Source organism: Streptopelia decaocto (genome assembly GCF_964273445.1).
Source record: "Streptopelia decaocto genome assembly, chromosome: 4".
Lineage (NCBI taxonomy): Eukaryota > Metazoa > Chordata > Aves > Columbiformes > Columbidae > Streptopelia > Streptopelia decaocto.
The window spans coordinates 5,783,446-5,808,529 of NC_138658.1; the positions used below are offsets into that span (position 1 = coordinate 5,783,446).

At 37.4% G+C, this 25,084-nt stretch overlaps 1 protein-coding gene across 1 annotated transcript in view; it reads right to left on the reverse strand.

Annotated features, from left to right (window-relative positions):
• Positions 1-970: 970 nt before the first annotated feature.
• TACR3 (tachykinin receptor 3) overlaps positions 971-25,084 on the reverse strand; it is a gene marked incomplete at both ends in the record, with an annotated part of 29,810 nt that continues 5,696 nt past the window's right edge. The window contains 4 exons of the mRNA XM_082050774.1: positions 971-1,286; positions 4,355-4,551; positions 13,482-13,632; positions 15,063-15,251. Coding sequence (XP_081906900.1) covers positions 971-1,286; positions 4,355-4,551; positions 13,482-13,632; positions 15,063-15,251 — 853 coding nt within the window. The remainder of the gene's footprint in view (positions 1,287-4,354; positions 4,552-13,481; positions 13,633-15,062; positions 15,252-25,084) is intronic.

Consider the following 25,084-nt stretch of genomic DNA (forward strand, 5'->3'; position numbering starts at 1 on the left):
GCAGACAGAGGAGTATTTTTACATGCATCCATGCATCTAGCTATGGAAAATTTAGGAAAATAGTCCAAATAGATATATTTTTTTCCTGGTGAAGTTGTTTCATAGTGAAACATGTTACTGTATCTTCCACAGAGAAGGGTTCATTGCTGCAGTGGTATTTGTCCTTACATGTGAATCTCCAGTTTAAACTTTTTGACCTTTCTAAAGTTAATCACAAAGCTCCTGTTAGGAGCTTACTCTTAGCACTAAGATGCAAAGCTATAGGACATTCATCTAAGCAATATATCCTCCTGAAAGTAAGTGTTCCATTGGAGACTGATGCTCAGTAATATAGAAACTTCAGTATAATTTAACTTAGTCTTTTAGAGATTTTCTCCTTTAAAAAAACAAAAACAACAAACATTTTTCATATGCGATTGAAAAAAATGTACCATTGCAAGCAGAGCTGAACTTCATTCATGTGAACTTCATTTCATCTGTCTGGGAGTGGGGCTAAATTGTAAACCAATTGAATTGACTTGGGGCTCATTAGGTCTTCATTATAAAGAAATTTTTTAATTAGGTCTTATGTAACTTTGTTACTGTAGAATTAATACATGTAATAGAAAACATTGTACAGTTCGCCTTCAATAAGTAAAGGAGCCTGTTACATTTCAGTAAGTGAAACATAGATGCCACAGGTCAGACACAGTTAAAACAATATTTTTTATGCTATTGGCTTATTTTAGGTAATCCCTACAAACATTGCCATGTATAAGGTATGACTGTGCTTTCGTACTGATTCATACATATGTTGTCAAGTTCCTTTTTCTCTTCAACGCAAAGAAGCGATGTGTAAAAGTCTCACGATATTTATAGCTAGGGTTTGGCAGTGGAATTACGTTTGTTTTCTTGTGGTATGGATATCTAGTCCCAAAGTAGGAGAGCATTGTCCAGTGCTGCCCTTCTAGCAACTGTCACCATCAAATGCTTAGGAATAATCATCTACTGAGGTGTGCAGTGAACTGATGAGACTTGAGGCTGTGGAGACGGTCTTGGAATTCCTCTGTGAACAGCCATTGGAACTTGTCTCCCTTGGGGCTGCTTTTTTCTTACGGCTGGCATGGGTGTTGTCTCCATCATTAGCGTCGAACACCACTGTCATGCTGGACTCCATTCTGGACACAGCATATAGGCTGCTTTGACGGGTGGGGTGAAACCTGGCTGTCTGGAGCTCTAGCTCATCATAGCTGGACACCTCAATGAAGGGGCACCAGCGGAAAGCTCGCTTGAAGCCAGCTCGGAACCTGAGGGGAAAGATGCTTGGTTAAAGCTTGTGCTTGCGAGAGCCAGCCGCAGGCCTTCGTCTGAAAACATACACCGGGGCTGTCAAACTCGCTTTCACCAGGAGCCACGTCAGCCTCGTGGTTGCCTTCAAAGGGCTGAATGTAATTTTAAGACCATATAAATGCAACTACTCCTACATTTATACAGCCCTGAAATTACATTTGTCCCTTTGAAGGCAACCGCAACGCTGATGTGTGACCCCTGGTGAAAATGAGTTTGGCACCCCTGACACTATACCATGTTGACAGGACACTGACTTGGCTGATTATCTTGCACCTAATTCTGCTTGTGGTGAAGCCAGTGGGAGTTTGCTTGTCTGAAGTCTGAGTAGGGTAAGAAACATAGTGCTAACAGCTCGTTTTGGTTTCCAATTTTCTAGTTATTTGCCCTGCATTTTATTATTGGTATTTTCCTGACACTCAGTTTGCCCGTGCCTAAATAAACAGACATCAGCTTTCATAGCACTGTCTTCACAGAAGTTGTTTTGATTTCACATATGATGGAATCTGCACCTGTATTTTTATGTTCTCTCAGTGAGAAACTTTGTAGCATTCTTTTCTCTAAAACACCGCCCCAGCTTCTGCATTCCAATATCTCTTCTGTGTTTGACTGTCTAACAGAGATGTTTACATAAGAATGATGTAATGACTAATGTTTGGATAATGTATCTGGGAAATAATTTCTAATAATTACAGAAGATGCTAGGAAGTTGAAAACTGAATGTGAACAATGTACAAATGGGAATTTAGAGGCTTTAGCGCATTAGTGCTTGTAATATTCACACAATGTTCTTTTATTTCAAATCAGAGGCAGAGACTTACTATAAAAACTCTTGTTACTTTTTGTGTGTGTGCATTTCCAGAATGGGTGTTAAATATATTAGAAAAGCAATTATCTGTATATTTATGTGTAACCTGAAAAAGAATACCTTTTCTTCTAGACCTAAAACTTACCAGACTTTCTTACTTGTCTTGCTTCTCTTGTTTTTGTTTCAACAATCATGTGTGGTGTTTGTGCCTGTAGGCTTTTTGGAGCAATGGTTCAGCTACCACAGTGATGATTACAAATAGAAATTTAGATTAAGTTTCCTGTGAAATCTGACTGATCTCACAGAAATAACTTTCTTTCCTTCTCAGTTTGTTTGCCACAGGCTGTCCCATGCTGACATAGCAGCAGGAAGCTTGCTATTCAGCTATTCTCTCTTTAGTTGCAGGCCACATTATGAAAAAATATTGAAGGAAACGCTGGAAGTGGATTTAGTGAAGGAATCTGTAAAACCTAAACAACTTTAGACTGTATTATTTTTTGTCTCACCTTCTCTTTTTCCTTCAGGGCATGTTTTTTGTTTGACTTGAAATAATGTTCTTTTTATCTGGGTACGTAAGATTCTAATTAGCCTGGAAGATGAGGCTGGGGATAAGTGCTATAACTGTGATATAGATCTAACAGAGGTGACATTACTGCATGAATTGATCTGACTCCCAGCAACATTCTGCATTTTCATACTGCATGAGAAGAAAGCAGAAGTTTCAACTTCTTGATTGCAATATGGAACTTAATTGTACGAAAACATTCACCAATATTTCATTCTTGCATTAAATTCTGAAGAAGGTGATCTTTAGTGTGGCTCAAAGTTATGAAATTTTTTTTGATTTTTATTCTTTAATCCAGATGTTTACTTTTGCAGTGTATAAGTGTCAACATCAGCCACATCAGAGAGATGAATTTTTTATTCATAATGTCTTTTGTAACTCTGCCATTAAAAGTTTTTGAAGAAAATGGCAAAGTTTTGGGGGTTTTATGGTAGTAATTGAGAATATATGAGGCTCGGTTCTTCCTCACCTTTGATTTTGCAGACACTGGAGACCCAGTGAAATCTGGTTTCTGTTGAAATTAATGGGAACTTTGCCATTTGAGTTAGGATTTCATTCTTGCTTACAAAAACTTTATCTCTTCTTTGAACAGTTGTAAACAATCAAAAGGGGCAGGGGCTGTGTGAAGTCAGGCATTACCTTGACATTTCAAAAGAATTTGAATGTTAAGTATCATAAACTATCCTCATGAAAGAGGCAGACTCCAGTGCTTTTACACCCATAAAAACTCAGCAGGATTTGGTCACTTCATTAGACTCCATTCAAAATGTGTTGCACTGGGTTTTATAAATACTTACCAAAATTGGTAAGAATCTTGTCATGAATTAAATTTGACACTGACTGCTCATTCAAAAGTGATTTCAAATAATATTTACTATTACTTATTCAGGACTGATTCATACTGACTGAGTTTGTGAACTGATTTGTTGTTCTTGGTGGCCCTTATCCAGTAATTCTAGAAGGAATATTGAAAAATAGAATGGCCAGGATGATATTTGTTTAGATCCTGGTCCTACAAGCTGTGGTGAAAAACGTGAGTTCATTCTGCAGTCCAGTAGTCTCAGATTGGTAAATATCCATAAAATCTCACCAAACTCAACAAGTGCAGTGCCTTTGAAATTCAGAGCACAAAGCGTTGCTCTCAAACAGTACTGTAATTTAGTAGTGAGTAATGAAAATATAAATATTTGTTTTGTAAGCCTGTTACAGACCTCAGAGCTCAGTAGAAATCTAATGGTGAGGTATCAAATACACAGTAAATCACATTTTATATTATATCCTTTCAGTGCTGCGAAACAAATTTGTGGCTACAAATAGTTCATGAACGTACATATTGCACTGTGAGTCACTAATGACCATCTTTACTTCTTTATTTTAATGTTTTGCAAGCCAAAAAATACTACATTGCTACAGATTTTAAATTTTGCGTATGGAAATGGGAAGTGTTGGTTTCTGAATACTGATTTTTGGTCTGAAATTTTAAGTAGACTAAAGTATTTGATTCATTTCAACTACAAACTAAAGGAAGTTTGTTTCCCCCCCCCTCCACCCCGCAACTGAAAACTATTAAAGTGAAAATTATTTGTCTTTTATCCCATTTAAACAATTTATATTCTCATTGACGTCATGCATACCAACAGTTTCATAACTCTTACCTCTTATTGAGACAGCAGTAGATAATGGGATTGTACATTGTAGAGCTCATGGCAAGCCAAAAGCTGGCCAGATAGATTTGCTGAATGTATTTCCACCGGTTTAATTGTTGATAGATCCCTGTAACTATGAAGTAAATGTGGTAGGGCAGCCAGCAGATGGCAAATGTCAGCACAACCACAATCATCATTTTTACCACCTGTAAGAGGAAAGTAGTAATACTGGTTTATAATATACATTAGCCTTTTCTATTTGGACTAGCATTTCTACATCCGTTAATTTTCTTGCATTTGATTATTAAAGTTTGTCAAAGCAAAGATGAATATGCTTTTATATAACTTTCCTTTTGATCTGAAATTTTTCTGTATGCCTCATCGTGGAATAAGATTACAGGTTGTTTTATTTGGACATCTCATTTTGGCCTTTATTTGACACTGGGATCTTTTTCTGTTATGGTCTGCAAGTATAATTCTGGTCTCCAGCTATCAGATGTGATTTGAGTAAACACTAGGTTGAAGGAAATGAGCAAGTGCAGTATCCTGTTTAATTTCAGAGGCTAACAACTTCCTTGGCTGGTGATCATTATTTGTTGTTTTCTGTAGGCATCGTAACATCTGTTAGCTACCACAGTTTCCATCGAGCACAAATGATGAGGAGCTCTGGTTTGTGCTGAAACTCAAGAGAAAAGTTGTGAGTCATGTAGAATTTTCACTCCTGCCTTTTGCTCCTCAGCAATGCCAAATGGTAGCCCAGCTACCATTTTCAAGACAATATGTCACAAGTTTATACAGCAGATTTTCTTTTTGCAGGTGAAATGAAACCAGACATGATAGATCTGTGCTGGGAGGTCTGTTGTTCATTTGTACTGTGAATATTGAGGAATCACAGGGATTGTGATCAACAGTTCCTTTCATTTCTCTTTACAAGGTGCATTTTCTACTGTCTGTAGTTTTGCCAGGAAAAAAGAGCTAAATTTTCCCATACCTATGTGTCTTAGGTTAATATTTTCATTATTTAATAAAATTTTCAGCTAATGTAATTAAATAATTTGACATATAAGTACTATGGTGTTGACCTTAACTCATATTACATTTTCTGTGAGAAACATAAAGCAAATTTTCATTTAGTATCTGGCACCAGTTTATAACCTTTCCTGCTGGCTGGGACTACAATGTACAAGATTTTCTTAGGAGAATATTTACTGTTACGGATACATATACTGATCACCTCTTAAAGATACAACAGGGACATCTGTCCACACATACAACATTATTAGTATTTGGTTCTTCTAAAGCACTTTTCATCAGTTAACTGTAAACCAGTGCAGAAGATCAGTATTATAAGGGAAGACAATACATCAGAACATAGTATCATTTTCACCTTTACTAAGTGTACATCTGTATGTCTATATCTAGGCATGTATATGGGACTGTATGAGAGATGATTTTTGGTGCAGGGAAGAGGTTGTGACTGTAAGTGGATAGATATTTCTGGACTAAATTGTATCTCTGGAATGATGCCATAGAAATACGTTATCAAATCACAGTTTATCATGAAACAGCGTGTCTTTTCTACTCTTTTGGACATAACTTCCACCATTCCGCTGCTGGGCATTCACACCTGTGCCTTGCACACACTGTGCAGACTTTTAACCAGAATACTCTCTGTCTGTTGACCTACAGGTGCACTTTGCTTGTTGCTGTGTTTTCAGATCTGCCAGGAATAATAAGTATTACTTCAACACCATTCAGGATTTCTGTAATTTCAGAGTACTTGAGAATCTAATTACTTGCCTTGATATTTAATTAGTAAGTCTTGCAGTAGCAGCTGTGCATATGAAATTTTTCCTAGAATTATTTATCATTGGAATACCATAGGTACTAAATGAAAGGATTGGAGGTCTGATTTTTGTCTCCAGATTTTCAAAGCGTTATCTGGAAAATCCATATTTATACTGAACACTTCATCCATACAGCACTTAAGAACTGAAACAGTGGAGATTTCGGTTGAACACTGTGTTGCTCATGCCTCAGAGCTGCTAGAGATCACAGTAAGAATGCAGGTTGCCAGTTGGGCATACTTAACTGTGTTAACAGCACTTTTGAAAGAAAGTTGTTTGGTTTTTTTCTGACATGCAAATTCTTCTTGGCCAGTTGACTGTGTTCTATCAAAGGGCAAGGCAAGCAGTGCTTCAGGAGTCTACTTAGAGGTCTCCTAAAGCAAATTAACCTTCACAGCCTGTACAAATAATGTCTTTTTTATCTCAACTGCTGCACTCAAACATTAATACAAAATGAATTAAGTTTTGGTTAAACCCATATGTAATATTCAGGTTTTATTCCCAAAATAACTATTTACAGTATGACCCAAAGAAAATGCTCAACTAAAAAAATTTTATCACAAATTCAGGCAACTAGATTCTTATTTCAAAAACAAAACACTCATCTTTAAAAACAGCAAACTCATCGCAAAATTTTCTTCTTGCTGTTTCTGTCTGGAAACCCATGATTAAATAGCAAGTCATCATCATCATGAATGCAGAAATTTCTGGAATAAACAGTTATACTAGACTAGCAAAGGATGATTTTACATGGCCATTAGTGTTCGATTTAATTTGTGAAGAAACAAGTCACTGAAACGGCAGACTGAAGCACAATATGTTCTTAATCATTCAGGTTTGCAGCTGGTTTTCATAAATAGCAACAATTACCCATTATAAAAATGGGAAGTATCATTTTCCTCTCAGGTAAAGCTGTATCAGTCTGAGTTTCACTGAAGGCAATGGTAATACACTGATATATGCATGGTTAGGGGGAGGCATGAGCTTTCCTTGTTAATGTGTAAAGTATTACTTCTGGAACAAAAATGTGCTAATTTTTCCAGCCAAAATGGATGTTTAAGAAAAGTCAAGGTTGAGTTGTAATTCTTTTGAGTATTTAAGTAGTACAATTCACTCCTTGACATGTTACTTAAGAAGACTAGTGAGACGTTGCTAGTCTGTGTGGCATAAAATTGTTTGAAATGCAGGCCAGTTACTCTTGAATTTGAAGTCAGCCACAGAAGTTATAAGAGGAATTGAAGAGCACTGTTATGTCTTGTTTCATCAGCTAAGAATGAGTATGTTTTTGCAGAAATGGAGGAAAAAAAGAATAAGAATAAGCTGAAAAGGAAGGAGATTATTTCCCAATTTCCTTTCCTCTTTCAGAGACAGGCACACACGGTGTGCAAGGCCATCCCTTACAGTTCATGGCTGCAGTTCTTGTCCATCCCCTTGGTCTTTCCAGTGTTAAGTTTCATTTCTTATTGATATCAATAACTATGAACACAAACTGCCTTCAGGGTCTATAAACCCAGGGCACCTTGATTTTACTTGGTATAAATCCTGATGGATGAATGCCAGTGAACTGTTAAGGTCAATTAGGGCACAGGGAAAATAAGTGAAACAGGCCAAGTGTGAATTTGCCACAAAAGCCCAGTTGTGTTTTCCCAGTACACTGTGATGTTTTACTGAAAAAATCTCTAATGACATTTTGCAGGTACAACTGCAGAGTAGAAAAGAGAGTCTAACTTTTTTTTTAGTACTTTGTTTCTTTTTATTATGCCTGTTCTGGCTTTCTTTGGTGATATTACCCTTTTTCAATTGCTTTCTTCTCTTTTCTGTGTTGCATAGTATTAATTAATAAGGTTTGCTCTTATGTGTTAGGAAACATTTCTAAAGCAAGCAAACCAGAAATATACTGAATTCAGTTGTACTGGATGTCAAGCTCTGTTTCTGCTACCATTTCACTGTGGAGCTTTCCAAAATGTGTGACTGCATGAACATCACCAACCGGTGCCCAAGTGGCATCATTTTCCCCTGGTGTTCTGCTCAGTCTCCCTTTGTGTTTTGGGGGCAGCATGGCCAGAGGAAAGGGGTGTATTTCTGTTCATTTGTTAAAAAGAGTTTTACTGAGTCTTTTGGTTGTGCAACCTTTAGGCAAGTCTTGAGGCTAGGTTTGGGATATGATGGAAAATCTAAATCAATGTGTTCTGCTGATATTGATGTACTTCTGCCTATGTCTAAGAAAAACTATGGCTATAAAAATAGCTAATTATGTGCTTTTGAATCTTGCCTCTTCCTTTAAGTCCTTCCTCTCTGAGTAAGAAACGTTCTTTCATTAATGAATGGTATATAATGAGAAAAAATGTATTTGAAAGAACAAAACAGACATAACTTCATTGGAATTGAAGTTAGCAAGTTTGCTTTTCTTGTGAAATATTTGAAGCAGTACAAGTGAAAAGGAACTAACAGATTCTGCTACACTTTCAAAGAGCAGCAAATATGGGGGTTTTGTTCTTTCTATTTTGCATGAAAAATAGCTAGAAAAATGAATCTGACTCAGATATAGCATTGAGAACAGCTCTTGAAAGATTAGGAATAAAATACACTTTTCTGCGAGACTCAGTCAATGCTAGGGGGCTATAGCAATTTGCATTGCAAAATATAGATTTGCCATCAATACCCAAGACTTAGGCTGGGGAATAATTTCCTTTTCAATCTGCTCTGCAGCTCCTTATTGCCTTTCTAACTCATCTTTGATATTGATGCTTCTACAAGGTCAGGAATGAGACATCTGATTTCATTTGCACCAATATCACACTTTATAACTTCATTAATTTCAGAACTTTTACTCCTAGGTGTTATGCAGATGTGAGAAGTGGAGCAAATCCTATAAGAACCCATACAGTGTAAGAATGTTTTAGTTTACTCACTCATTAATATTATTTGTCCATGTGAATACAACTTTAACACAGTTCACAGAAAATGTCTGAACTCACAATGTGTTTTTCTGCTCTGTGCTCTTTTGGAAGAATGAAAATATCAAACTAACATTGCAAAAAGCATATATCCCATTTTTGATGCAATCAGTAAAACCAGAAAATGAGTAATGACATAAAGGTGTTTACAGCAGGTATAGAATATTGTAGTACAGAAACTTTTAAAGCCTGAAGTACTTAAGTTAAAGGATTAAATTTGTTATGTGAAGGTATCAATAGACATAACACAGATACACCTCTATGTGTAGGTGGTGATTTTCACCTGTTTCTAAAAAGTACATTTGGAATATTGTAGATTCTCTGCAGTTTGGCACAGGCACCTCTTTTCAGCAGCAGGTGTATGTTACTTATAACAAATTGAATTTCTGCACCTCTTTACCCCATGATAGAATAGGTAGGTTGTTTCACTTACCACTCTGAGAAACATAAAATCAACCAAAGAGAAGGGGGGCACCTTCCCAGGGGATAAGTGCACGTGCCCCTTTGGGAGGGGGAACCTTGTCAGTATGTAAATAAAATGTTCTTCCATCACCATGGCAGTCAGTTTTGTCCATGAAGCACAAGCACAAATGAATCGATGAGGTGGAAACGTTGGTGCCCCATGAATAAATAAGTGGTAGGAAAGACAAGATGACAATATAAGTCTCTTTCGGAGTCTGCTGTTACATGGCCAGTTTGGATGAGCTGTTACACAGATGCCTTGTCCCTGTGCCTGTGTGCTCCAGGATTTGGTCCTCTTTGCATACAGAACATGGAGAAGTGAATATTTAGACATATGTGCAGGCTTGCTAGACCATTAACCTGAATAATGGCCAAAAGGTTCTGTAGTTACTGCTGTCTGACTTCTAAAAAACATATATAGGTGATGATTCAGTATAGAGTGTCAGCTGTGGAGATTTGGAGATGCCTTGAAGTCTGTAGTCTGGTACAAAGTTGTGTAGAGTAGTTGATTTCAGCTGGTGTTGAAATTTACGATAATCAAGTTATATTAACTTCCTGTTATATTAAACTGTTTGACTCCCTTATGCCATTTTGGAAATTGAATACAACATGTAAGTTATTGGAGACTGGAATGTTGTTCCTCATGCTGGGAAAAGCTAGGAGAAGATGGATTGCTTAAATAACTGGGAAGGTATTAAACTTGCAATGTCTTTGTGTGGTCCCCTGGGGCTGCACTTATTTTCCAACCTTGAAGAAATCTGACCAAATGTCTAGGGATAAAAGTGGGGTTTCAAGATGGTGTTGGCAGGAAATAGTAAGTAACATGTAAGATAAATCCATGGACCCAGAGTGCCCAATATTTTGTTTCCTATGGCTGGATGCAAACTACCACATGAGGTTTTATGAATGGGCCAGTTTCTAACTAGTTTGTCTATCTAGTCTTAGTGATTGCTTGTTAATAAGAAAAAATCTTTGACTTCAGAATTCCTAAGTGATATGTTAGTTCACAATGTAATATTCTCATAATATATTTTTTTGTGAATAAGCTTGTTAGGAGTATGGTCTTGTTTTTCCAAATCTGTGTCAACCTTTGTGGGTGCACATAATGAATTCAGTATTCCACAGGTTTTGATGCTACACCGTAATGCTTTGGGCTTTTACTCTGTCGCCTTTTTTTTTTTCTTAAAAAAAAAAAAAAAATTAACAAAATCTATCCCTTAATAAACTACTCCATAGTGTAAAGATACTAAGTATGACTTTGTGTTGCCCAGCCTCTATTGCGTACTGTGAATTTCTTTGATTCCTTTGTTTGATGTTTCTTTCAGAAGGAATCAAGGTGCGTTGCACAGTCACACGTGTGAAGTGATGAGACTATTGAATTACTAACAACTTTCTCAAGCTTCAAATCTTCTCTTGGTGAACAGTGTTTCTTTTAGATGTCTTACATGAACCGCTCTCTACCTTCTTAACATTAAATACCATTTCAAACGATCTTAATCAAACATACTTTGCACTGTATTACTGCATAATATGAAACATGCAGTCTGCTGGTTTGTATTTCTCCTTCAATATAAGTGCAGCCAGTACAGACTTTCTGTATGTCTAGGTATCTGCATGCCAAGTATCAAGAAAACCAGCTTTATTTCTTTGTTTGAATAAAGGAAAAGCAATGGCTCTGTTATCAGAGGCAAGCTGAGTGATAGCTTTATTTATATTCCGGTCTATCAGTTCATCTCCATGAATGACCAATTATTATTCATCTATCCAAATACCAGTTATTTCATAAATCCTGCTGGAGAGCACAGCAGTGGAACTGAAGAGCTGTCATGGAGCTCTGCCAATAAAGTCACCGATGCAGTTACAATATATCTGCGCATAATTTAATCCCCTTATTGCAGTTGTTGAAGGCATGCATTCCAGTTCTCTCACATTTAAAATACTTTAATTAAGGATGATATGCCTTGTCTCTTGCATATATTCAGAGCTCAAAAGAGATGCTGTTTTTAATGTATTCGGAGGTTTTAATTAGACCCTTCATAGTGTGCAGTCAGAGCCAGATTTTGTCTTCAGAGACCTTCAATTTTTATGACCTAAGATATTTATTTTACTTAGTCATTATGATAACAGGTGCTGAAATTCTGGGATCTCCTGGCTCTTCAAGTTTTCTGTTAATAATTTTCTGGCCACACTTGCCTTCGCAAAGTGTATCTGTTACAGAAAGTGATTTCTCAGTTTGCCTTTACGATCAGACCCCAGGCACCCTCCACTGGGTATTTGCTTCCTTCTTTTCACTGGCTGAAAGTGAAGTATTGGTAATAGCTCAGTTAACTGACCTGTGAAATCATCTTCTGCTTGTGCTTTGTAGGAAAGGTAATTTTGTAACTTTGAAAATACACTTCTGGGTAAGTCCCAAAAGGCATGGCAAAGACTGTAATGGTAATAAAGAGTGAAATGCTGATGTTTTGAAATACTTTCAGCATTTGAAATAAGTCAAATATTTTCACCCTGGGACAAACAGGCAAAACATACTGGTTAGTTTTCCATGATGATTTTTCAGCATTTTCTCTCCATTCACATTCCAAATACTTTTTGAACTGTTACCAGGCAATAGTAGTAATAATATTAGTCAAACTGCATTTTGCTTCCTTAAGAGAGGCTAACATTTTGTCCTCTTAAACTATGTACAAGCAAAAACAAAGAACACCTTTGGCTTCATAGGAGGCATTGCACATCATATTGTAAAGCTGTCCAGGCACGTCTACCATTCTGACAACTGAAACTTGCCATAGAAAGTTTTGCACTTGTTTCTTATGAGTCTGAAGAAGTATGAATGAGAAAATGATCCTAATATTTCCTTTCATATATCCTCTGCCATAGCAACTTTTTCCTGTGTAGTCTGTGGGGAAAAAAAACACTTTCATATTCCCAGTGGTGGAAGAAGTGGAAACATCAGTGTTCTATTTGCAGAGGGTCTTCTGTTGTCTCAGAACTGAATATGCTGCACTCTGCTATTGCTATGGTGAGGTAGGATATAGCACTGTTCAAACATACAGTACCAGGAAGCAAACTGAGCAACTAATTGTGAGCAACTCATTGTGAATTAGAAGTCCATGTTTGGGTACCATTTTTTTCAAATCCAGAAGATTAGATGCATTTTAGTATGAAAGAAGTGTCAGAAATAAAAAGCAGAAGGGCTGCCTTATCAAAGAAGAAAAGTTAGGTTAAGAAAAAGAATCTTATAAGAAAGAAACCTTCATGGCACTGCAACATTATGAAAATTGACCTGGAAATAGTCAAATAGTTCATAAGCAACCCACAGTCTTGTTAGATTAGGTAGTACTTACAGTGGAAAAGATTGAAAGAAAATAACTGGGAAAATAAATTTCTCACCAAAAGTTATTGATTTAAAACCTAAATTATTCAATATGAATAGGCCAATCAGCAATCTCAAAGATATATGGGCCTTAATCTACTGAAAATTACAGCAAGATGAACTTTTTTTCAGTAGGATGAGAATTTGGCCTAAGAGGCGCTAGCCCGTTGTTCAAAACTCAATATTTTAGCTCTGTAAAGGCTAAACATTTGGGCTTAGTTCTACATATCGGACACAGTATGTGCCACTACATGTGGACTAAGAAGTAAAAATTCAAATGTTCTATTTAATGACAAAAAGTAAAGTTACAAAAAGAACAGCTAGCGAATGCAGGAGACAACTTGTCAAACTTAATCATATTTTTTAGTGAAGTAGACCTCTCATTACTGTTATTTATAGTGACCTGGTGTTTCTGAAGGAATATACTGTAATACTTTGCAACATAACTGCAGATGTTTTTATCAGTATTCACTTAATGAGATTTAATGGGACAGTACCTTTCTCTTAGCTTTGAGCTGCTCGTGATATTTGTCGGATGTGTCGCCTGGTATTTCTCCTCCCCAGAGGGTAATTCCCACTATGGAATAAGTGATGCCCATGACAAGCAGTGGAAAGCAGTAGACCAGCACAATCACAATGACATGATACCTGCAATGAAAAAGCATTGAGCTGAGCAGTGCTTCTAGAGGAGCTATACCAACAGGATGGGTGGCTGGAAGTGAAGAGTGCTGCTGTAACACAAAGCACATTTTATATTGACTGGCTAGTCCTTGGGTGTTTTTACTGTCTTTTTGAAAGTTTTCAGTTGCACTGCAAATTTGTTTATGTTTTAATGCATGTGCTATATGGGGTTTCTAGTTCTGGTTCTGAACTTGCAGTAGCATAAATTAAGAATGACTCTCTATAATGACTGGAGAATAAGGTATGTTTGTCCATAGCTACCTGAATTGATTTAATTGTTGCACAGCCAAATACCCTAAGGGTGAGCTAGGTGTTTTAAGGTCTAGCCTGGACCATAATTGAAACAGGAAAATAAGTATTTAAATAATATATTTATACAAAGGCCCTAATAAGTGTCCTGTGTTACCCAATGCACTTCATATGGCAGATCTGTTGCACATAGGCAACATAAATCTGTTGTCTGTATGCAACATAGTCATTGCTGCTGACACAAGCACTGGAGAGAAAAAACATAACGTATTTTGTCTCCTGTTAGTTCCTGGATAAATACCATCTTGAGATCAAATCCCAGTGAATGATCAGTGAAGAATCCCCAGCTGTCCTGAGTTAACTTAGTGCCCTAAAGAGACATATCTGTGAAAGGCTCCTGAAGTGATAAAATTATGTATAATCAGGGCCTCTTTCACCTGCCTGAAAGAGAGCAAAAGGTTAAATTTCATGCTGGATGGTTACACAGGCTTTCAGCCTTGAACACGAAGTTCATCTTAAATGCCGATGAAGACATGAAAAGGCAGATAATGTTTCTATGGCTAGATAACCACTTATTCCTAATTCTGCCAGAGGGACAAATAGTATATATAAAATCTAGTTTACTGTTATTCTACACTTTCAGAAACTGGAACCAGTTATAGGTTTTATGATTTCCTTATTTGATCTGATATCTGAGATGAGTAATTGTGATAGCGTAACAGTATAAAGTGGGAAAATCCAGTACTCTCATTAAGAAATCCAGACAAAAAAAAATCTCATTAGGACAAATGAGGCTGGAAATCCTTGTTTTCCTGGTTAGGGTGAAAAGGAAGCTAGCTTTGAATTACATGTTCTGTCTCCATTTCAGACCATCTCTGTGTGTATAGTAGTAGCCATCTAAAGTGAAATGATTGTAAACATGCAGCATGGCATGGAGAACACTCAGAAGTGGAAAAGAATAAATGTGTTCACTTATCGCTTAAAATGATCTGTCTTCCTAGCTTAGCAAATTTGCTCAACATTTCTCAAGGATAAATGCTATTAGTTATACTGCACGTAGAATATCTGCATGATACTCTACAGCTTTTGCCAAGTCCATTGCAAGAGCAGACACCACCATGTACAAGTTTGAAAGAACAAAATCTTACGTAAAGTGCTGTTTTGGACCACCCGGCCATGCTACATAGCAAAGAGTTCTCCCGGGCATCACCTTGGTTATGGAGTATAGGCACTGGGGAAAGGCCAGCAGGAAAGCCAAAATCCATATGCTCCCAATGACCACCTTGGTAGCAGTTGCGGAGAGCCTTGGTTTCAAGGGATCAATAATGGCCATGTACCTGTAAGAGAAACCAAAAACCTGTGCATAAGAAACCTGCAGAGATTAAGGCGTATCTAGAATCAGCTGAATTTTAGGACTGGGAGAAGGATAAAAGCAGAATAATTTGTTTTTGTGGAGTTCTGATGGCATCATGCTCTTTGGGCGGTTCAGCCCCCATGCAAGCAGTGCTGGAAGAAAAAGAAGGTTCATTAAATATTATTTTAAAGCTGGGAGACATGCAGTTAACCAGATGTATGCCAGTAGACCAACTATTTCTCAAAGAATTAGTTAATCCTCTTACTGCACAACCTGATTGAAAAGCAACAATACAGCTGGATCCCCTGTTTCTCTGCTACATAATACCGGGTTTATCTCTAATTAAAAAATTAACAGCCAAGCTGTCAGGATTATTAGTCATCTGTCCAAAAGCTACAGGAACCTGATAAATCCTCACGCCTTTATTTCAGTAGACACAGACTGATGTTGGATCGTCTGCCAAAAAGCCCCAGACCTGCCACTGGTTCATACAGAGACTGGGAGAGGAGCCATATGAGCTTTTCCTCAGGCAATTTAGAGGCGATAAAAGCACCAAGAGAAATAGATGCATAAAGCACAAAAACATCTCATTTGCTTTCTCAGTTCCTGTGTTCTCAGGTAGGACAGAATTCTTCTTGCTGCCCCTGTAATTGTGTTGGCAATCTATGTATGCTGATAACTTTAGAAAACTTTAAAAAGCTTAAGTACTTACAATTTGAAGTTTTAGGAAAAATTAACATCAGGAAGGCATTAAGACAGAGAGTAAAAGAAAATCGAGTATTGTTGTCTATCTTTTGATCTCTGTTACAGATGCAAGAAAAAAGGGAGACAGAAATGTTGTATTTTATAGACTCCATATCGCATACTTCATGCATTTTTCACATTTTAATTAGCACAGCTGCTGCTTTTATTTCTGGGCTAAACCTTGAATTAACGTATTTTCCACCAGCTTCCCTGATCACACTACTTTGTTTCATTCAACAATGACCAAATAATGACTTGCAAAACCACTAATCACATTAATTAAATAGGAACATTATTCAAAATGTCTTCTGCTGTTAGAGGGAATGCTGGTAAGTATCAGCCAGAATCACATTTAAAGAAATTTTTGTACTTCCATAAAACCAGGGAGATATGGACTATATGTATGTCCATATTGTGTTACCAGTGTAGCATGCTGAATACATAACGGCGTGTTACTTAGTCTGGCATCCTAATATTTTCCAAAACAACACAATGAAATGGTTTTACCATTAATATTTTCCTTCAGATCCAGAGAGTTTCCCAAAGTACATTAAAAAATCCTTTTATTTGTGATTGAAACACAGTGCTGTTTGTGAGTTAATGTAGAAGCTAGTAGATCAGCAATTTAGATCAAGAAATTTCTATGTGAGTATTCAATGTATCTGTGCTTATTCAGGAAACCAAATATCTGCCCTTCTGGAGCCATTGGTAGCACTGATGTTCTACATTGCATTTCCCAAACCATGGCTTTTCTGAAATCAGAATTAGAATAGTCATGTTTTAGAACGTCCTCAGGAATAACCTGGGCAAGTCAAAAGGAAACGAACGCAATTAAAAACATTTTTTTTGTTGTTTGTTTTAAGATTTTCAATTTCATATTATGAAAAAAACCTGAAGCAGATAGAAAACTGGGATGAATATGAAAACCAGCGTGAATGTTTTACTAATTAGAGTTTTCCAAACTTCTGGATGTCTGGATCAGTTTCAATAGTTTGTCATCTGTCACAGGGATTAGTATTAATTCTGCAAGGAGCAAACTCATCGCTAAAGAATAATTGTGGCCCATACACTTTCACTGTTTTTCACAGTACATGTGTCCAATAATCTGATCACCTTTGACAAGATTAATGGAGGATATCAGTGATTTCCTAAAAGTCCTCTTTGTTTCCATTGTAGGTCTCCAGTCTGGTAACTGCCCCTTGTCCCTGCTTGATTCAGCTTTTAAATACAGTTAGAAAGTCAAACCATGAGAACCCTTCTTATACTGTTAGTTGACTACTTGGGTCTGTTCTTTCAAATCCAGGCAAGATTTGAATTGAGATCCATTGAAATCAATGGATAAGCTGCCATTGATGTGAATCAATCCTTTTTTTCATGAGTAAGTTATATTCTGCTACATTTAGAAGAGCAGCACTCATTTAAAATGAAGGAAGGTGCAAAATCCTAATTGTTACAGTACACACTTTGGTTATAGGCAGAATTACCCAAGATTTTTAGGTACAGACACTAGCTGCAAGACAAAAATAAAAATATTCATAAGATAGTGCTCCTGATAAGAATTTGTGCAAATAATCTTCTGCATCCATATTTACCTGCTGTGGGAAACAAATTTCATTCAAGATATTTCTACTTTTTGAAAATGTTGTACTTGAGAGATGAGCAATTATGGAATAGATATGTGTTTTAGCAAAAATAATGCTGTTTATAGCTAACCATCAAATATGTGATAAATCCAGCATCTGCCACCATAGTTGTACTCAGCATCTAGTAGACATGGTAACTGTGCTCAGACCTTAAAACGTCTAAATGTTCTCAGAAACAGAGAGTGATGTAAACCAACTTCACTTCTGAATCATCAATTTCCCTATCTAGAATTTCAAGCCTATACCTTTTGCATTGTTTTTTCTGCACTTATATATTTTTCCCACAAGGTAATGAGTTCCCCTCTCCTTTACCTGCCTGTTTTGTTTTGTTTTGGGGGGGGGGATGGTGTTCAGCTAAATTGATGCTTTTGCTATTGCACGCTGACTATGGAATAGCGTTATTTGAGTGCTGGATGTCTTGTCCTGAGAGAGCAGCAGATCTCATGAAAATATACATCAGTTGCATTGTTGCCCTCTATCCCCATGTTCTCCAAAGAGTAAATACAACTTGGTAATGAAGATAAATTTGTAGTCATGAGTCCAGTCTTTCAAATTGAGCTAGCTTTAGTGTGGGCTGCCAGATGCTGTCCAAAATGCTTGATTAACTTTACCTTAGTAGGTGATAACCCATAAACAAATTATCATTTTTATATGCTTGTGGGACTCGTAAGGCATCTCCTAACTTGGAATCATTCCTTTCAATTGCTAGTTTTCTTTACGTTGCACATTGATATTATTTTATAGGCTATTGTCAGATTTCTATTACATTCACCTTATTCTTATGCCCAGTTGTATTATTCTTATTCCCAATAGGTACTAGCAATAATTCTCTTTGGCTAAGATAAAATTCTGTTGTTAAATGTCCCTGTCTGGTGACTGCCCTTTGAAGATGTGGATTGTTTGTGTGAAATGACTCATACAGCTGTACTGCTGGAAATTTTAACTATTGGCTGAGTGAGGTAAGTCAAAGGACAAGGATCAGATGAAAAGCAGGCTATTTGTCTTGTTGAAATCGGAGCAATAAACCAACAGCCTAGCTTTTGCACAAGATAGATTACAAAAACATAGCAGGCAGTCATTCTAATAAACAAGATGGGGAGAAGGTGGAGGACCCTTGACTATTCCCTCGATAATGCCTTTGTGCAGAAAGGACTTGGGTGACCAGAGAGTATTAACAGCTCTCTACTACTGAGCCTTTGATAACAAAGCTAATTTATTCTTATTTGCCAGTACACTAACAATTACAATGAAATATCTAACTTGTTCCCTAAGTGGCTTTTCTTAGAAATGAAATAGCTTAATTAGCATAGTGATATATTGCTTTATAGCTGCAGTTGTTACATTCACTCAAATTTATCATATAAATTTGGTAGCATTTTCCTAGAGAAGCCGTCACTGCCGTAATTAAGGATAGTGGAAAAGGTGGAATGACTTTCAGTTGCGGGTTAAAAACCACCTCCATAGTTGAGCTGTTTCTGGATGTTAATCTCCGTCGCCAAAAGAAGTCAAGCAGAGAACTGAGTCCTTCCTGCACTGTTAGCTGGCATTTGCGAAGGAGACTTAGCCACTCCTGACTATAATTTTGTTTGCTGGAAACATTATCTAGTCACTGCTGGTACCTAAGGGTGGTAAGTTATTTCTCTGTCTTATTAGTCTCAACCTGAAGGAGCAGTAGCTAATTTTTCCGTTGGCACTTGCCTTTGATCCCTGTCCATTTTGGCCAGAGAATGAAAGCTTCTACTAGCACAGGCTAGAGGTTCCGTGCTTAGGTCTCACTCAGAAAATTAGTGAGGTGAGGAGGCTAAGTATAGGATAATGTGGATGTATGATGCAGGATATTGACCCCATTACCCACAGCTGACAACTGTCTGTCATCTTTCAGGATGTAGCTCTGTAATTAAGGCTCTGTTTGGTATCCTTAGATGTATTTTGTATGGCAAAGTGCAAGTTACAAGGGATGGCAGCAGACAAGCCGAGTTGCACACTGAATGGTGCTGAACATGGTGTAGAAAAAAGAGGGTTGTGTGAGTAGATCAGGAATGAAAGGAATAATGATGAGATACAGGATCTGGAGCAAAAACAAAGGAACTGACACAGGGGAACAGTTTGCTGAATGCAAAAATAGGAATAGAAGCGGAACAAGAAAATGAGTAACTAATAGGAGGAGAAGCGAAGAAAGGAGCACTTTAGAGTAATAGCAGATAGAAATTGGGTTGAGAGAGAAGAGAATAAGAAAGGAAACTGGGGTGATGTAAAGTCAAAATACATATGAGAAAAATCAGCCCAAATGGACCAGAGATTCCCAGGTAAGTAAAACTGGTAGAAAAGCATGTTTTGATGGTAGTGTTCTGTGGTGGCAAGCCTTTTTGCCTTGGCAGGTGTATGGGAGAGAACTCCCAGAGTTGTTGTGGTCACCCAAACATCAGCTGCATGCAAGGGGAAGAGATGGACTTCTCTGATGCCCCAGTGTCATCTATCTTAATGACTGTTCTGCTTCTCCACTGTTCTTTCAAGTGGCCTGAACTTCTGCAGTCCTTCTGAAAGCAGTGAGCGCTGAGGCCCCTCATAGGTTCACCATGTTCTGTGGAATTTCTACACATACCTTGGACCTCCCCACACCTCTTTCTCTAAGGACACCAAAAGATGGTAGGCGTTTGATCTGAAGGAGGATTTATAATGGCTACAAGCAACTGAAGATCTGTTGCACCACTGAAAAGCACTTTGTAGCCACAAAAACATTACTCAGTGGGTTGCTATGCCAATCTACTGTTCAGTCACTCACCAGGCTGGAGCAATGGGACCTCCTGCCAAGCAAAGGGCACTGAACTCTCCCTGAGATAGTTTGATTTCAGGATTGGACTTCTAATGCTTTTTGACTCCAGCGGTAGCTGCTGATAATGCCACAGATAGCTTGTTCTGCACAATAAAGCAGTCATGATGAATCTGAAGTACATATCAACTGAAAATAATTATCTCACTGTGCTCACTTATTACAACAAGCAAAAACCATTATTACCCCACCCAACATAAACACTACCACTTGAAAGACAATTATAAGACGGAATATGCACATTTAGAAGCTTAGGGATGTAAATATGTGCAGGTAGAGACTCAAGCCAACACTTCTTGCAAGAATGTGGATTATTCAACATCTGCACCAGGTTCTATGTATTGCTTGAAAGCATTTTTAGATAGCACTTTAATTTCATCACTAGACACATGACTTGGTCTGTGGTGATCGTGCTATATTTCACTGTAATTGCTCTTCTTCCAGCTTTGGCTTGTGTCCGTCTTTGTCCCTCATTAATGACTACAGAAGTCAGCAAGAGTCTTTCCATCTAACTTAATAAAAAATCAGTCAGGCTGCAAGATATAATGGCTGGTGCCCCATGGTGTGCTTGCTCCAGTGCTCTTTTCCTTCCAGACTGTTTTCTTATCTGCTGGGGTCAGAACAGATCTAGTTTCCTTCAGAACTGCTCAGGTTGGCTGGAGTCTACAATTTACTGTTCGGTATTTGTTTCTTGGGTTCATCAAATGAAGAAAATCTGTTTTCTCTGAAATGAGGATAGAGACAGTCTTCATTTGACTAACACTGATAAACTCTTTAAGACAGTAGTTATAATGACAGCATAATCATGTAGCTCTCTTTCTTAGTTTGCAAAACATAAGAGACAAATAGCTGGTAAGTACTGTAAGCACTTCTGAAGTTTGTGTATTATGGTCCTGACAGTCGAAAAGATTAAAAAAAAAATCCTAGTTTATCTTTTTGTAAAACACCATACACTGACTAATACATGAAGGAAAATCTTCCCTCTTTAACATATTATTTAGAAAATTGTAGCAAAAATACATAAGATGTTTTTAAAACAAAATGGTGTTTAAAATTGGATCCTACAAATGCCCATCTGGAGACACAGTTGGAACCCTTTAATCATCCTAAGTGATTTGTTTCGCCTGTTTACATCGTGTTTATAAACTCAAATGGGGAAAAAAGTAATCAATTCGGCCCCAAATTGTGTCAGGAGATTGGGACTTGACAAAGGAAGAGATTGAGAGAAAATCATAACACTTGCATGTAAGTGGCTCGTCAATGGCAGCCAGAGCGCACTCCCTTCGTCAATGCACACGTGCTGTTATGCTCGTAAAACAGAAGCTGATTTTGAAACTTTGTGTCCTACCATTATATTTGGAATTAACTGATAGTTAAGAAACTTAGGTAGGGAAATGATTATTCCTATGATGATGATTGAGTCCTTGCTCTTATTTAAAACATCATTGTGGAAAATCCTACAAAAGGTTTCTGTAAGGTGGAGACAGTAGACTAAAGGGAATGGAATGAACTGTGGTATTTTAGAGGCTTTTTTTGTATTATGCAAACCACGTATTTAACTTTTGCATTCTAGTGGTGTCTATTCATTTATTTAGACTGACTTTCTCTGCAGGAAGAGTGGCTATGAGCATTTCTGTCTCCGACTGTTGAATAAGGCTGGTTTTGGTGGCCAGAAGGATCTACAGTGAGCAATGTCATTGTTACATGGACATCACCTTAAAACTAATAGCATGAAGGAAGAGTGTATGGTAGCATGATAGCTAAACAAATATATTTTACATTTAAGAGATGAGTGGGCAACATCCCAGAGGGAAAACTGGGCCTTGATTCTCCCAGAGGCACATGTGCTGCCCTTGGTGAACGGCTGTCGTGCTTTGAGCAGGGGGTAACATGGCAGTTTTGCTGAAATCAGGACTAGTGTCTAACGCCTTGCTTTTGGATACCTCTTAACAGAAACCTTAAAACAGGAATACAGAAATTCTTCGGTATAGATGAGTTCTCATCAACAGTGCAATGCTTGTCTGCTTGAGGAGCATTTTGGCAACTGGCAATGGGCTAGAATTTTAGAAGTATATAATTAATTTTACACAATGTATTCTATACCTGTGCAAATTGATAGGAAAGGTCTTCTATTTCTCCGGTTCTTTAAATACGAGCTACCTGGGCTATCAAGGACCAATATTAATGCAAAAGCAGCTCTGTCTGCACAGACTACAACCCACTCTGTTATTGGCTACATTTCTGACCCTGCCATCTGAATGGCTTCCTTCTTGTTTCTCCAGTTGTTTTGAAATGATTTTATTTTACATAAACCCAAATATGTCAATGACACAAATTTCTCCCCTGGTTGGTAAACCAGTCAGAAATATATGCATATAGGCAATAATATTCAAGAGGGGGAAAAAAACCCCTGAAAAACAAAAAAACCCCAACCCTTGACTACCTTTGAAAAGTACTGCAGGCAACATTAAATAGTAAACCACAGATACATCTTTTAATAGTTTTCATTAAGCTATAATTAAGGGCACTGAGAAAAGGTGTTTAAGGCTAAGACTGTATAAAAGGAACTTCTCATTTGAATGGATGGTTCGAACCAGTCAGATGTTGTTTCCTGTCTGGAACAAGGACACTTAGGGCTAGTCACTGTTGTAAATGTTGCTTATACCCCTCAAGATATTTGCCTATCAACCTCATTTTTTTTCACTGCATCTTTTGAAAGCAGCTTGTTAAATAGAATATTTTCTTAATGCAAAATAAAGAGGGAAAAATAGCTGTTATGCCTATATTTATTCCCAAACTGACTTAGTATGTTATCAGTAACATAACCCTGATGTGAATTTTGACAAAAACCCAAAAAGATTCTTTTTGCCTGATCATTATGAGTTGGTAGCATAGCAAGAAATGGATTATTTTTCCTATGTCTCTGGCAGTCTGAATCTCTTAGCCATTGCATCAGGATATTCTGCAGAAACTATTTCACCTATTTTCTCAGAAAGAAAGGAAGAGAATTGTCAAATCCAGAAAACCATTTTAGGCCCCCAAGTCATTAAGAGTCCTTTATGTTTCACCTCTTGATTTTTGAACTCTTAATACTCTCCTGTTCAAATTTTCTCTCCAATTCAGAGGAGTGATATTTTTTAGAGGGCAGCCTAGATACTGGAATCCGGAAATATGATGTGCTTCATCTTAAGATATCAATTGGGGAACACAGAGAAATGAGGAAGGGATTTTCTATTTGAATTCTATAGTTTGACAGCTATGGAAGATGACAACTATGGCAAAGTAAGAATATTAATAATAGTGATGATTTTAAAGGCATATCTTGCATTTTTCCTGTCATTATGTGCAGTAACCAAGGCTGATTCGTGAAGCCACGGTTATGAAGTCATCCATAAATTTGGAAAAAAGCTGTATTGAACTTTAGTTTGGTAGGGCAGGTAGTGTTTTGTGTAGTTATATGACACCAGAGGTGTCCAGTCATCAGTGCAAATTGTCTATTCTTTTGCATGGAAACCATTTACTTGGAGATAAGAGAGTTTGAGGGAAGGGGAGTGAGAGAAAGACCAAAGGCTGCAGGTGTGTCTGAGTGAGCTCTGTGTAGGGGCAGCTGGCTGGGGATGCAGGTTTCCTGCTGGCCATCGCTTCAACCTGCTCTATTCACCCATGAACCAAGCACAAAACACTTAGTTCCAAGCGCACATACAAGAATATGAGTACCAGTATACATCTTGGTGTGCATCTTTTGCTGACACCACTACAATATGAGCACAAAATAGGATCATGCCCTGTGCACTCCTTATCATAATGTGTTAGACATATTAGAGATCACTTTTTCACATACCCATTTCCTAGCACTTCAGTGTTTCTGAGCACAGAGGACATGTAACAGATACTTAACTTCCAATTGAGATAATAATCATCTCCAATTGAGGTAAACATCAAAGATGGTTGTGTATAGTTTGCAGGAGTATCAGTTTAAAATGTTTGTTACATAAGTCCTTGACCAATTTGTCCCAGGAATGCAAACTCATGCAAAGACAGATACCAAAATGTATTCTAATGGAAAGATAATACATTATTCCATGTGCCACCTGCCTACTTCAGAATTTCAGTAACAGATTCATTCATAGGCCTTGTGGTACTACTTTGTGACAATAATAATTGCTCTTACAGTGTGCACTTGAAGAGAGTGAAGAGCCTAAGTGATATTTTGAGGATGCGAGTGTGTACACATGATGAATTTAGGTTTCATTTGATAAATTGAATCATGTTTATCCCTTGTTTTCTCTTATAAGCCTGTATCATATTACTTATGCTGGAGTCTAATGAGTGTATAGAGTGATTAATAACACCCATCAGTAACTGAACAATGTTGAAGAAAAATAGTATATGTATAGTATATACATATATACTATAGTATAATAGTATATGTGCTTCTGTAGACCAATTAGAAGCCTAAGAAATAAGGTGGGAAACTAGAATGACAAGTTTTGTATTAAGGTATTAGTGTAATAGGCATACTAGGAACTAGGTAGGAGGAATGTAACACTAATACTAAGGTTCATAAAAAAGGAGATTGTGCAAGAGGAGGAATAAAAC